Source organism: Papilio xuthus, unplaced genomic scaffold (assembly GCF_000836235.2).
Source record: "Papilio xuthus unplaced genomic scaffold, Pxut_1.1 DF829673.1, whole genome shotgun sequence".
Lineage (NCBI taxonomy): Eukaryota > Metazoa > Arthropoda > Insecta > Lepidoptera > Papilionidae > Papilio > Papilio xuthus.
Genome location: NW_013528976.1, coordinates 172,159 through 187,225, shown reverse-complemented (window position 1 = coordinate 187,225; position 15,067 = coordinate 172,159). Strand labels below are relative to the sequence as shown.

General features: G+C 36.8%; 2 protein-coding genes across 2 annotated transcripts in view; one reads left to right on the top strand and one right to left on the bottom strand.

Moving 5' to 3' along the window:
* The window catches only part of PAPLA1 (Phosphatidic Acid Phospholipase A1), a 70,812-nt gene that overhangs the window by 15,342 nt on the left and 40,403 nt on the right, over nt 1–15,067 (top strand). The window lies entirely within an intron of this gene.
* Nucleotides 1–15,067, bottom strand: part of LOC106114331 (uncharacterized) — a 33,965-nt gene that overhangs the window by 12,311 nt on the left and 6,587 nt on the right. The window contains exons 2-10 of the mRNA XM_013307491.1: nt 10,761–11,307; nt 9,110–9,212; nt 8,433–8,672; nt 4,767–4,864; nt 3,403–3,567; nt 2,885–3,007; nt 2,284–2,400; nt 1,720–1,849; nt 23–143 (exon numbers count right to left, since the gene is read on the bottom strand). Coding sequence (XP_013162945.1) covers nt 23–143; nt 1,720–1,849; nt 2,284–2,400; nt 2,885–3,007; nt 3,403–3,567; nt 4,767–4,864; nt 8,433–8,672; nt 9,110–9,212; nt 10,761–11,273 — 1,610 coding nt within the window. The 5' untranslated portion in view covers nt 11,274–11,307. The remainder of the gene's footprint in view (nt 1–22; nt 144–1,719; nt 1,850–2,283; nt 2,401–2,884; nt 3,008–3,402; nt 3,568–4,766; nt 4,865–8,432; nt 8,673–9,109; nt 9,213–10,760; nt 11,308–15,067) is intronic.

The window sequence follows — 15,067 nt, the reverse complement described above, 5'->3', positions numbered from 1 at the left end:
GATATATGTTAATTAGACTTACACATCTATTTGTGGTGCACCAGGGAATGCCAGGTAGACATCCCTTGGTACTAATCCATCAGTCCTGGATGATGATGAGAACTGCTTCACTGATGTCTCATTGAACAGGTCCACTTGTGGTGCTGGAATGAGGTCACGTTTATAAATAACTGGCGAGTAAGACTAAGAGTAGCCTATGTATTCTGCCATACTATGTTCTATATCTATGCTAAATATCAGAGGGTTCCATGAAGCCTTTCTGGAGATACCTTTTAACACGTTGACGGACAGTAGGAACAAGCGAAGTTCGAAAATTGACACTATATGTTTTTGTGATTTTTAGAATGTTAGAAGTATAGTTTTACTCTTTCTGCTTAAATAAACTTAATTTTGATTAATTTAGTACCTTTAATTAGGTTGCGGCTATAACCGTCATGGCGCCAGCGGACTCTATACACTAAGTGATAGGACGATATATAACAGGTGAAATATGAACTTCAACCTAAAAAGATGTTTTCAAAACACGACACTATGCTTCTATGTATACGCCAGTAAGTGCACATTTGTGCTGCTATAGCCGTAGTGTCTAAAAACGACCGTTTCGTTTTGGACGGCTATAGCAGTCATGCCACATTGTGAACTTCGCTTTGACGGCTATAGCCGCAATTGTCCGTCAACGTGTTAACATACATTCTTCGAAAAATTCACATTTATATTAGTCAGATATAACATGCGGTGATGGAATACTACAGAAAGGAATATATTGTGTGAAAGAGGATATACGTAAGAAGAGTGTGAGTTCAAATGATTGACAGATAAATATGGGAGAGTTTTCTGTTGTCCTTACGTAGACAATAAGTGCAGTACGATTACAAGATCTTGCTGCTTGATCTTGAAATGTTCTCGAATTGTTGCATACTCTAATTGTAAAGAGCGTCGGTGGCTCAGGGGTCACGCACTTGACTTGCAATCTGCAGGACCTAGGTTCGAAACCCGCCATGTACCAATATATTTTTCGATTTCCGATTTACATATGTACATTTATCCGACGTTCTTACGGTGAAGGAAAACATCGTGATGCAACCTGCACATATCTGAGAAGAAATTTAAAGATATGTGTGAAGTCAACCAACCCGCACTTGGCCAGTATGGTAGACTATGGCCTAATCACCCTTAACTTAGGGTAGGCTCCGAGCCCCTCGTACGACGTATAGTGAGCTGATGATGATGAATTGTAAATTTATTATAATTTTCGAATCCAAATGATCGAATTTGGAATCTTTTGGTGTACGTTCAGATAATATTGACAGTGACCTTGCTTGTTCATTCGACACGCATTGCTTGGACAAACATACTTTGTACATAACAATGCGACGTCTTAGTAATGTGACAAACATATTTTGCATGCATAAATATGCTTCAACTACCACATTATAAAATACATCGCCAAGACAAAAATAGAGTTGTGACTCTGTTGGATGCGTTGAAGCTAAACAAGGCTTTCCTGGTACATCTTTTTAAGGACGTCGTTGGTTTTTGTCTTAAGCTACATGTCCTCGTAGTTAGGAATTGAGCCTCCCCTAAAACCTTGATTAAGCTTGATTCATACATTGTTGTCCTTCATATTAAGAACTTGGGATAAAATAATGGCAAGCCAGGATCAAACCCAGTACAGTAAGTTAAGCGGGTCTTTTGCTTAGCTAGTTTACTTCTACCTACCCTCATTAGGTGGAAAGAGTGCTGCATGATCCACGTCCCCTTCTATCAGGATTCTAAGTGCGGCAACTCCTGCTTCCACAGGTATGCCAAGAGATATAGCCTCACCTCCTCCCCTCCATATTAACAGCGTCTGGAAGTAGATATATTATTTATAATGGATATGTGGCGTACGTTCATGGTTAAAATTGTGTATAGGAGTTTTGTAATACTTAAAGACACGGCAAATTATATAATGGAATTATTCACGGATTGACCTGTTATGTTTCGGAAACATTGTCATCAGTTTCCGCCAGTCTGAGCCCTTACAAGCCACTGGCTTGTTAGGGGTATTATCGCGATTAGTTCTGTCAGAAATAATCTATTTAGGCATGGAAGATGAAATAAACAATTCACAAGACAGCTACAGTATGGCGGGAGAACTTTGTCACATTTACAGAGAGGCTAGTGAGTTATGACAATTTAGTTTCAATTATGGCATGGTAAGATATATTGTGATTTAAGGTCAGATTAATTGGTTTGGATAGAAGAATGAGTTTCCACTAAATATTTAACTTCGTAACTCACATCAAAACTGTCCTCTTCGATTTGACGTAACCTTGCTCGTCTCGGTCCCAACTGTGCCTCGGCTAGAGGCTCCCACTGCTGCAGATCAGCTACTGGTGGTATGCCATTCTCCAACTCCTGGAACGTACATCAGATATAGTACTGTCAAAACTCATAGCATTGTTTTTTAATTGGATCAAGTTGCCAAAGTCATTGGTTACGTCCAACGACGTAAGTCTTGAAGAGTAGAGTGATTTAGGTGTTCAAGCGATGGAGTAATCTTACTAATATAAATGCCAATGTTTGTATGGATGAATGGTTGTTGGATGGTATATAGAACGACTTAACGGATCTCAATGGGAGTCATATAGAACATAGACTGGAAGAACACATAGGTTACTAATTAACGCGACGGATTTGAGCGTGACAGCTACTCATTATTAATTGTTTTTTTCACGGAGATTGAGAATTTTTATAGAACATGCAATTGGCCCCCAGCTTTAGCTAAAATAGCGATGATAGATTACCACAAAAAGTCAAAGGATATTTTGTCCACTTAAAACGGACAGAGTAAGGGATGTATGGAAACAGAATATTCCCCCTTCCGAGATATGTTACTTACCTTAGCTTGTAAAGAATAAGGTAAGACATCTCCTTCTGTGTGTGTGGAGACATTTCTCAGTTCAACAAGACTTAACTCAGATTCAATGGAAGGGTAATTTGGGTCGGTCCAAATTGTGTACACCTGTAAGGAAAAATATATTAAAAAAATCCATTCTTGTACCCTCGAAATTGTATAGCAGTTCTTGGTAACATTGGGTCCGGATTTGTGACTGAACGTTTTTTAAATTGGGTTTTATTAAATCATATGAAAATAAACCTTTTATTTAATTTAAAAATATGAATTAAACCAATCTCGAAATATGACCCTTAGGGCTGGTAGAGGTCCAAGTATTCCTCTAAAGGTTGTCTTAATGGACTAACCCAGAAAATATTTGTTTATGTCTACGTTCTATTGAAAATTTCCTTTAATTTGCTTTAAAGAGGTTTTATAGACCATAGGTTTGTACAGATTTTTCTTAATGTATCTAGTCACTTATTGTAGTCAAGATTTTTTCAATATCTGTGTGTCCTAGTTACCTTCAGTCTCTTCTCCACCAGTGCTCTCAATGCTAAAGGAAGTTTCAATGGATCCCCCACTTCTTTGTCGGTGATGAGGAAGAGTGCACTGTCATATGGTACCAGTTTGGCTGCGGATGCCAGCGCGCGTAATGTACCATCACTGGCTGACTCAGATCGTACGCCCTGTTGATAGAAATAAATATTCGGTCATAAAAATCGAAACAATTTTTTAAATAAGGGATAGATGCCGAGGAAACAACGAAGTTATCGAAGTCTCAGGGGTTAAGCACTTGACTTGTAATCTACAGGTCCGAAGTCCGAATCCTGTTGTTTATCAATGTGTTTTTCAAACTTCGATTTACATATGTACATTTATCCGACGTTCTTATGGTGAATGAAAACGCACATATCTGAGAAAGATATGGGTGAAGTCAACCCGCACTGGACCAGCATTCACTATCACATAGTCTCACTTAGGGTAGGCTCTGAGACCCTCAGTGGGGATGTATAGTGAGCTGATGACTGTAGAATACGATTAGTTTGATCGCCATTCTAAGATTTTTCCTATAAGTAATTTATACACGAAGATATTGTTCTATTGACTTCAAGGTCAAACGTCTCTTCCGTGCAACTGTTAAGCCATAACTAATTTAGCGTTTTTTTTTTAATTTGTCACATACATATGTTTTGTATGTCTGATTGTCTTGTATATATTGTCTTGTTTATCTGTATTATTAATTGTTTAAGGTCGATCACCTGATTATATAGGTATATTGTTAGTTTTTATTGTTTAGGAAGTATATGGATGTCGTCAGATCATCTCCATCCTTCTAAGTAAGATTAGGTCTTAAGCACGCCTAAGTATCAAGTGATTTTCTTGACAGATATGTGCACGTATGTTTTCCATCACCGTAAGAATGTCCGATGCATATAAAATTTGAAGAAAAACACATCGCAAAAGTCGACTTCAACTTTTTTTAAACAATTATATACTTAATTTTAAACACTGAAAAGACAATTAATAAAATTAGAAAGTGAATATATCTATGCTTTGGGTGCAAAATAAGGCCAGGGGTGTACTCTTACAAGTGCCCGTTTATACCAGTGGTTCCCAAACTTATTTTGTCTACTGCCCACTTTGAGAATAAATATTTTTTTAGCGCCCCCATATTTTCACATATTTAAAAACCACTATAACTTCAAACTAAATTAATTAATTATTGTGACCTACATATGTATATTAGCGGAGAATTCTAAACGAAACTTTTACTATTATAACCCGCAACTTGAGACCTGCAGCGCCCACAAGGGGGCGTAAAGAGTTACATCTAGTAGATGTAACCTTTTTCGTGAGATTTAAGCTAAGATAAAATTTGATATACCTGATATTTAACGATGAGTTTGGAGATGGCATCGCCGACTGTTTTGTCGTCTGTTGTCCCGCTTGCCTGCAGATTGTGGCGGGATCTCCAGCTGATACCTAGGGAACATTGTTCAATAAAATATAGTTAACTGTCGTCCGCAACTTTCGTAAGGATTGAAAATAAAAATTAGTATCCTATGTGTTCTTCCAGACTATGTTCTAATTATGCCAAATTATATAAAGTTCCATTGAGCCATTTCGGACATACCTTTGTAGTATTTATAATATTAGTAAGATTATTTTCTACAACTCTCTGTATTTTAATAGGTCAAGGACGGTTTAGTCATGTATTGGGACAACCCAATATATTCTCCGTTTAAAATATGTTCTTGTCTCTGTCTTGTCAAAGATAATGACAGGGATGACGATATGTTTTATACATTGATTTTTATCTCGGAAATCAACTGTATATGAAACACTGATAATGATTGAATGCCACAGCATTAGGGAACATACCCATACTACGTGACCTATTTTTTTAGTTTTTTCGACCCCTCCCTCCCCTCGGTGACCACTCGTAGATGGCAAGACCACCCCGTTTAGTTTTTACGTAGTAATTCATAATTATGATTTTTAAACATATCACAGGTAAACATTGAAAAAGAAATATTTTGGCTCATACTTCTTTATAGCATAAGACTGCATGCATTGTTATTATTACTGACTATTACTGACCATAGTATTTTAAAGACTCCGCTCCCCCCCTAAACGGGTCGCGTAGTATGGGCACGTTACCTTATGATTAATTGAGGAAATAACAACAGAAATATGAAAACAATGTTGCTAGTATTTAAATTATAAATACCACCTATTGATTATTTTAATAAATTAAGACGTAATGAGTTGAGACATGACTATGTGTTTTTAGAGTTCATAAATTACGTGATGTGTATTTTAAAATTTTCTGCCCCTTCCTCCCACCCTGGTGAGATGTCGTGAGATTTTATTTAACCCCCTTCCCCATCCCTCAATCTCACGTGATATTTTTCAAAATGTAAGTTTCTTACGTAAACGCGTTGGAGTGTTATAGTGAAAAAAAAAGATTGCTTCGTGCTTTTGTTTTTTTTTGTTTCAATCAAAAAAAAAATTTGCGCGATATTTGACCCACCACCCTCTCTCTCCAACGTAAGATTAGATGAGATTTGACGCGATCTCCTCTTCTCAAACACCTTACGTAATTCATGGACCCCCTTATAGGATTATTTTGTTGTCCGACTATCTGTCTGCCTAGACCCATTTTTTAATTGTCTTTTTGTTTAATACGACTGCATGTATTGCTTCTAATATTATAAATTATTGTTTCAGGTAAGAAATACGACTATATGGGCCCAGTTTGAGTAAGTTTATTTTTTGTCTAGGTAATTTTAAATTCCAGCTATGGCTATTTATTATAGCTAAATATTTGTAAAATGTAAGTTTTGGTATTAACAAGTTTAAGTGAAAATTGACTAGCTGTCAACCGCGATTCCGTCAGCGCAGGGTTAAAAAAACTCAATAAGTAGCCTATGTGTTCTTCTAGAGCAGTGGTTCCTAATTATTTTTTGCCACGTACCACTTCAAAAAGATCTTAAAATTTGTAACAATCACACTAATATTATAAATGCGAGTGTGTATGTTTGTTACTTCTTCACGCTAAAATGTCTGGATCAACCCATGCAAATTCACGTTCACCTGGGGGTACGCGTACGTTTTATAATTTCTGTGTTATCCATGCAGCCGTTCTAGAGATACCTTCTATGCAACATCCAAAACATTTATAATATTAGTAAGAAGTAAGATAGTATTATAAGATGATACTGTACGATTGAAATACAAATTAAAATTATTTGCCTTTTGGAAAATTACCTTTCTCAAGTTAATGTTACTTTGATGCAGGATTTTAACGAGTTTACGGTAAATAAGGAATTTGTGAAGGGAATTATTTTTTTTTGTTATTGCATCATTTTACATTACAACGGGTATTTATATATCCGATATTTTGGTACCGTTATTTTGAAGTCAAATGACCCACGAAGAAAGTATCTGTTTGAGATATGACTCTTTTCATTATAACAAGATGTAACTCTTTTCGTCGAATACGTCAATGTGTATTTAAATTACGCGATTTAATTACAAAAAATATAATTAGTCATAGTTTACTGCTTACTTATAAAGTTGAAAAAAATATATAGTTGGTTTTACTATTTCAATAATATTAAGAGGAAATTATATGTTTCTTTGCTTTGAGTTATCCAAACTGATTCATACATTTTGATAATTTTTCCTCACTTTCTGAAGTCTAGTTTGACTGAATACACCAAAAAACCCGTCTGAGTGTACTCCATGATGTGCAAGGTAAACGAAAAATATTACTCTTCAGAGCCAGATGACTAAAAATTAGGTCAATCGTACACGAGGCAACGTATTGAACTCTGCGATTTTAGTCTCTAACTTATTCTATACAATGTCATAGAGCAGTGGTTCCCGAACTTATTTTGTCTACTGCCCACTTTGAGAATAAATATTTTTTTTAGCGCCCCCATATTTTCATATATTTAAAAACCACTATAACTTCAAATTATATTAATTATTGTGACCTATATATGTATATTAACGGAGAATTCCAAACGAAACGTTTTACTATAACCCGCAACTTGAGACCTGCAGCGCTTACAAGGGGGCGTTATCGCCCACTTTGGGAAACACTGTCATAGACCAAGCGCGCGAATTCTGTTTCTGTTGTTTTCTGTAATTACTAAAGACAGTCGCAATCTGTTGGTTAAATCATCAAGTCCAATTTTCAAGATGGCAGAGCACAGTTCACATGTCCATATGTCTCTACTGACAGAATAGACTCGTATTGACGATTCAACATTGTGTGTGTCGCGCGCAACGTGATTCTCGCGACGCATTTAATTTTGACGATTTACATTGCCTTGTGTATGAAGGGCCTTACTCTGTTTATAAAAGAATGCGAAGAGTCATGAGTTATTGTTTTTGTTGTTAGTTTGCGTGTAAATCAATTGTCCATGTCAATAGATCCGGTTAACAATGGTGTGACGTCACATGTAACTGTGACGTCATTGACAGCTAAACTGAATTATTATTGCATTAAAAAAGAAAATATTACGTCATATTAATTATGCATTGTAGTGACGTCATTACAATATCTCTATATTTAGCCATCTGATGAAAACAGTTACATCTTTGGAGATGTAACCCTTTTCGTCTCGTATATTAACTTTTGCATATATATCATAAGGTGGCAAACGAGCGAGCGGCCACCTGTAATCGCTGAAATAGCGAAGTGACTGTTGCCCATAGGCATACGCAATTGCATATGCGTTTCTTTTAATCGACGGAGGAGAGGATGCACAGAAAGAAAAAACATTTTACCTTTCCATGCATCCTTTCATCCGGAAAGTCCACTTCCATCCTTTCCTTATAAGAAAAAATGTGGGAAGAGAAAGAGGACTAAATTAGGCCACCGGGACGCACACTCATCAGACGAAACGCGGAATAGCTTCCACTTCACGCCTGTCTTCTGTGTGGTCGTGGTATTGCACCGGGCGAGCCGGGCCAATTCAATGTCAGCCAACCACTGTTATATTATTATAACTTTTGTATTTATAATATTAATTATTACCTTTTGAATCGAATCCGACTATAACAATATCTGTCATTTTCAATGACCCATCAGCTGTAAGATCCTTCCAGACATCCAGTGCTCGTTGTAATGCCCTAGGTCTTAAAGGTACTAGGACACCAGCGGGCGGTCGTAGCCATGTGTCTTCTAACCAGGATCTTAATGTTGAACTCTTGCTGGTGTGAACCGTGGATCGGGGTTTAGCGTCGTTACGTTTTTCGATTGGCTGTTTGGCTTCGGCTAGAAATAATAAAGTTATGAATATTAATATATCAAATTTCCATCGAGATCTATTCAGCCCTTCTGAAGATACCTTCAAACAAACATCCATCTATCGTTCTCATCATCAGCTCAATATTCGTCCCCAATGAGAGGATCGGAGCCTACCGTAAGTCACGGGTGACTAGGCCATAGTCAACCACGCTGGCCAAGTGCGTTGGTTGACTTCACACAAATCATTGACTTTCTCAGATATGTGAAGCATCACGATGTTTTCCTTTACCGTAAGAACGTCGGATAAATGTACATATGTAAATTTAAAATCGAAAAACACATTGGTACATGGCGGGAATCGAACCCAGGACCTGTAGATTGCAAGTCAAGTGCTTGACCCCTGAGCCACCGCGTAAGATTGAAAACTTTCCACTTTTTGAAGTCGACCAAAGAACTATACATACAATTGTCAGTCTTTGGTATTCTCTGTCCAGTGCTGCTGAGCTGGTTCTCATTACTGATTGTCTCGTCTGTAGCTTTTGTTGTCGCACTCACTGTAGTTTCTGTCTGGAAGAAGACAAATAGTTTAAAAACAAAGAAACTATGATGTGTTAGGAAGAAAATCCGACACTGCCGGTGTAGCGCAACACTAGCCTTACTATATATCAACGTTCATGTCTCCTGACTACATTTTACACTTGACTTTGTAACGAAGGATGCGTCAAAGGATTCTAATTAATAATGTCTGAAAGTTGAAATTCCCGAGTATAAGAATCACGTTAAGCAGTGTCAAGGACGCTACTAATCCTTGTTCAAAGTACCTTATGATAGGGGTGCCTAGGCCAGTCAACTACGCTGGCTAAGTGCGGGTTGACTTCACACATATCTTTGAATTTCTTCTTAGATATGTGCAGCAGCGCGATGTTTTCCTTATGTAAATCGGAAATCGAAAAACAAATTAATACGTTGGGATTCGAACCCATGACCTGCAGATTACAAATCAAGTGCTTTAGCCCCTGAATAACCGACGCTCCCGTAGAGTTTACCACTTTAGGAATCGACGATTTATACTTTTAAAGTCAAATATTTCTAAAGACAGGGGTGAAGTGGAAGCAATTCCGCGTTTCGTCTGATGAGTGTGCGTCCCGGAGGCCTAATTTAGTTCTCTTTCCCTTCCTACCTTTTTTCTTATAAGGAAAGGATGTAAAGTAGAACTAGACTTTCCGGATGAGAGGATGCATGGAAAGGGAAAATATTTTCTTTCTGTGCATCCTCTCCTCCGTCGATTAATGGTAGGCAACACATATACAATTAGGTATGTCTATGGGTAACGGTCACTTCGCTATTTCACAGATTTCAAGTGGCCGCTCGCTCGTTTGCCATCTTATGATTTAAAAAAAAAAGTTGTATATGTTTGTACTTGTACTCGAAGTGCGCTATAAGACCCCCACGTTAGAGGTCACATAATTGTTATAAATGACAGTAAACAAGATCTGTTATGTAATATTAATAATTACAAAAGAATTTATCATTGGATTGTCGATAACCGTAACATATATCACAATAGTGCTTTTTTTAATATTAATTATCAATCTTATAATATTTATAACAATCCTTATTATAATATATTACTAATACTAGCTGTCGCCCTCGACTCCGTCCGCGCGGAATTAAAAACAAACTTAATAAGTAGCCTATGTGTTCAAACTATGTTCTACATCTATGCCAAATTTCATCAAGATCTATGCAGCCGTTCTGGAGATACTTTCTAACAAACATCCATCTAAACATTCGCATTTATAATATTACTAGCTATCGCCCGAGACTCCGTTTGTAGTCTATGTGTTTTTTCAGACTATTGTCTACATCTATGACAAATTTCAACAAGATCCATACAGCCGTTCTGGAGATACCTTCTAACAAACATCCATCTAAACATTCGCATTTATAATATTACTAGCTATCACCCGAGACTCCGTTTGTAGTCTTTGTGTTTTTTTCAGACTATGTTCTACATCTATGCCAAATTTCATCGACATACATGCAGCCGTTCCTGACAAACATCCATCCAAACTTTTGCATTTATATTACTAAGATATAAACAAATTAACTCACCACATCGTCTTCTCGTCCGCTGTGACTCGAAAACATGTCCTCGGGGACAATGTCTTTGAATTTATAAACATTATTGTATATTGTAGATAAAGAACTTGCCTCTGTCACTTCAGTACCGTCAGCATCTGTTAAACCATCTATTTTATCGTCAACATTTTTATTCGGCTGACTGTACTCGTAATCAACATTGGCGAATGTCTTAAGACCTAAAGCCTCTGGTATGTCTATAACAGCTGTTGTAGTTTCCACTGTTATATTTAATTCTGACGTGTCTATTTCGTATTCCGTTTCGATGTCTACTTTATTTGTGTTGTTCGTCTTTTCATTGGCTTCGGTTGCGTCTTCGTTTGTTATATATTTTTCTGCTTCGTTGTCTGTTTCTTGAGTCTTGTTGTAATGTTCGTTTGTGACGTCACCGTTTATATCGTAGTTCACTTCACTCTCACTTAGGGATACACTTAATATATTGTATATAACTAACACTATAGTTAATTTGTCTCTGAGTGATGCCATATTGTTACTTGCACATCTCTCTTGTTTGGTTTACCTGAAGAAAGAGACATTTTAATTAATATGATTTTATTAATCTAATGTACATATTTTAAACTTTATGACCCCGCGTGGGATTAAATATAGTAGCCTATGTGTTCTTCCAGACTATGTCCAACAGTGCCTTTCATCGGGATTCGTTAGCCGTTTTGGAGATACCTTTTAATCAATATACACCCATGTAAACTTTCGCATCTTACTAATATTATAAATGCGAATGTTTAAACCAGTCTTTCCCAAAGTGGGCGATAACGCCCCCTTGTGGGCGCTGCAGGTCTCAAGTTGCGGGTTACAGTAAAAGTTTCGTTTAAAATTCTCCGTTAATATACATATATAGGTCACAATAATCAATTTATTTAGTTTGAAGTTACAGTGGTTTTTAAATATGTGAAATATGGGGGCGCTACAAATAAAATATTCTCAAAGTGGGCAGCAGACAAAATAAGTTTGGGAACCACTGGTTTAGATGGATGTTTGTTTGAAGATATCTCCAGAACGGCTGCACGGATCTTGATGAAATTTGTCATAGATGTAGAACATAGTCTGGAAGAACACATAGACTATTCAGTGAGTGATTTTTTAATACCGCGCATACGGAGTCGCGGTCGACAGCTAGTTTATAATATTAGTAAGATTGTCGCACTAGAATAATTAAAAAATTATTTGAAAAGAAAAGGATAACGATATGTTTCTCGTTGCTTTCTTATTACGTAGTCGTTATTGAAATAAGAACAAATTATTTATAGCTTTGTACGAGAGCCATTTTTCCTTTGAACCTTGTATTTTTATATCTGTTATGGTATTGCATAGTGTTAAACCTTGGCCGTTTAGTTATGTTTATAACTTGGCATAGTACACGTGCATTCTTTGGGTCAAGTACTTTTTTTTATGTTTAAAAAGATATTTAATTTGTACTATACTTTGTATGGAATCACATCTTATTTCCCTTAGTATCGTCAAGCCAGTTAGTTGGAGATATCTCCACTAAGGTCCACTAAAGTAAAGAAACCTGATTAGTAGTCTATGTGTTCTTCCAAATGTTCTACATCTATGACAAATTTCGTCAAGATCTGTTGAGCTGTTCCGGTGATACATTCTAACATACATCCATCTGAACGTTCGCATCTTACTAATATTATAAATGCGAATGTTTGGATGGATGTTTGTTTGAAGATATCTTGAGAAAGGTTGAAGCAATCTGGATGAAATTTGGTATACATATGGAACATAGTCTTGAAGGACATATAGGCTACTTATTATGTCTTTTTTCCTGCGGTGAGTGCTTGCAAACTATTTATTCCTATAATGTCGATTGCATTAATACATGTTTTATCGACCTGTTTCAAAATGTATGCAAAAGGTATGAGATAAAATACGTTAATTCAGTGTCAAAAACAAAACATTGAAAGAAATGACGAGATTTACAAACTCGATTTCAACACGTGCTCAATTTAAGTACCAGCTTCGATTATTTTGGTGTTCAAAAATATTTTTTTAAATGATGGTTCCGTACAGACATCGGTGGATGAGAAAAGTATGGCTTATAACGTATTTCCGATAGAGTTTGGAAAGGTGCTGTTGTCCTGGTTAATCTCACTAATATAAATGCGAATGTTTATATGTATGTTAGAAGGTATCTCCAGAACGACTGTATGGATCTCGCTGAAATTTGTCATATATGTAGAACATAGTCTGGAAGAATACATAATCTTATTAAGTCTTACATATTACAGTATGGATGGAGTTGCGGACAAACATCCATCTAAACATTCGCATTTATAATAATAGTAAGATTAATTAATAGGGTTTTATAAACAGTACTAAAGGATCTCTGAACGCGTTGCCGCAAAACCGGGTCCCGAAATTCTGATATAACTATCAGTGAGTCATCGCCCGGTCCCTTGAATTCGGAATGATGCAACCAGACCTTTAGGCCCAGTAGCAGTGAACTCAAGAATGTCATAATATGAAAAAACTAACATACTCTAAAACAGAACAACTTAAAACACTATTTTTTACTTAATTAATTAAATAATCAGTCTGACTATACTTGAGTATACTTGTGGCACTCTCTGGAAGAATACGAGTCGAATGACACCTCACTTGACAAAATCTGTTCAGTTTTTTAGGATACAGGGTGTTTCAATAGCAGTATCTTGGTTGTGATATATGTTGGTCCCTACTAATGTAACTCATTATCACCTGTACGTTCCCATTAAGGGTCTCGGGGCATACCCTAAGTGAGACTATGTGATAGTGAATGCTGGTCCAGTGCAAGACTTCACACATTTAACTTTCTCAGATATGTGCAGCATCACGATGTTTTCCTTTACCGTAACAACATAGGATAAATGTACATATGTGAAAACACATTGCTACATGACGAGATTCGAACCCAGGACTTGCAGATTACAAGTCAACTGCTTTAACCTTTGAGCCATTGACGCTCTGGCATTAAACTTTCTTATTTTTTTTTTCGATTCGTACAGTAAATACAAACCTTGAACTACAATTTAAGTTACGATTTCCTCTAGGAAACCTCAGTTTCTTGTCATGCAATATTAAACCTTGGAATTGTTATTGCATTTGAAATATGGCCACAATTTTATTATAAACTAACTGTCGCCAGCCATTTTGTCCGCGCGGCATAAAAGTCAAGTATACCCGAGTTTTGACTTCACTTATATCATTGAATTTCTTCGCAGATATGTGCAGCATCATGTTTTCATTCACCGTAAGATTTTCGTATTGGATCAATATGTGATGTGATAAAAAAGGATAAAGTTAAAAATGTGTATATTATAGGAAGTTTGAAAGTAGCGCCAGTGATGGAGAAATTGAAGAGTAAAATATTAGCATGGTTTGGACATTGTTATGCGGAGGGATGATGATATAAGCCAAAAAGTAATGAGATTGAATGTGGATGGCTACAAAGGTGGAATGAGTATGTGAAAGAGGATATGCGTAGGAAGGAGGTAGACTCGGATATGACGGCTGATAGAGATGTATGGAGGAGTAATACATACTATGTTTTATCCTCAATAGGGATAAAGGCAGGTTGATAATGGTCACCCTTGATTTAGGGTAAGAGCCCCTCGGTGGGGACGTTTATTGAGCTGATGATGATGGTAATATTGGTCAGTTTTTATGACCAATTTGAACCTATAATTATAGTTAAGTGAATAAGTTAACCGTTCAACTAATAGTACAAGGTGTGTGTCGTAATAGCGAGGTTTTTTTTTTACAATTTTATGACTCAATTTGTATTCTAGACTAAACCAGTTTTGAAGTAAACTTATTAAGTAGCAAGTTGCATGTTAACTTTGTTTTTATCCAACTGATAGGGTAATGTTTATTGCGTATTTATAGTACGACGAACTTAACTGACCCGGTATGTGACAAGACACGATAAGACATAGTAGGTAAATATAGAAACTGTATTGTTTGGAAGAAAATCCGACTCTGTGCCGGTGTATCGGTGGCAAACGAGCTAGCAACCTGAAATCGCTGGAATAGCGAAGTGACCGTTGCCCATAGACATACGCAGTTGCATATGTGTTGCCTACCGACGTTCTTATGGTAAAGGAAAATATCGTGATGCAACTTGCACATATCTGCGAACAAATTTAAAGATATGTGTGAAGTCAACCAACCCGGCCATAGTCACCGGTACCTTGGGTAGGCTCCGAGCCCCTCAGTGGGGACGTGTGGTGAGCTGATGATGTGAAAAGTCTGTAGCAGTCTCTGATGCTTGAATC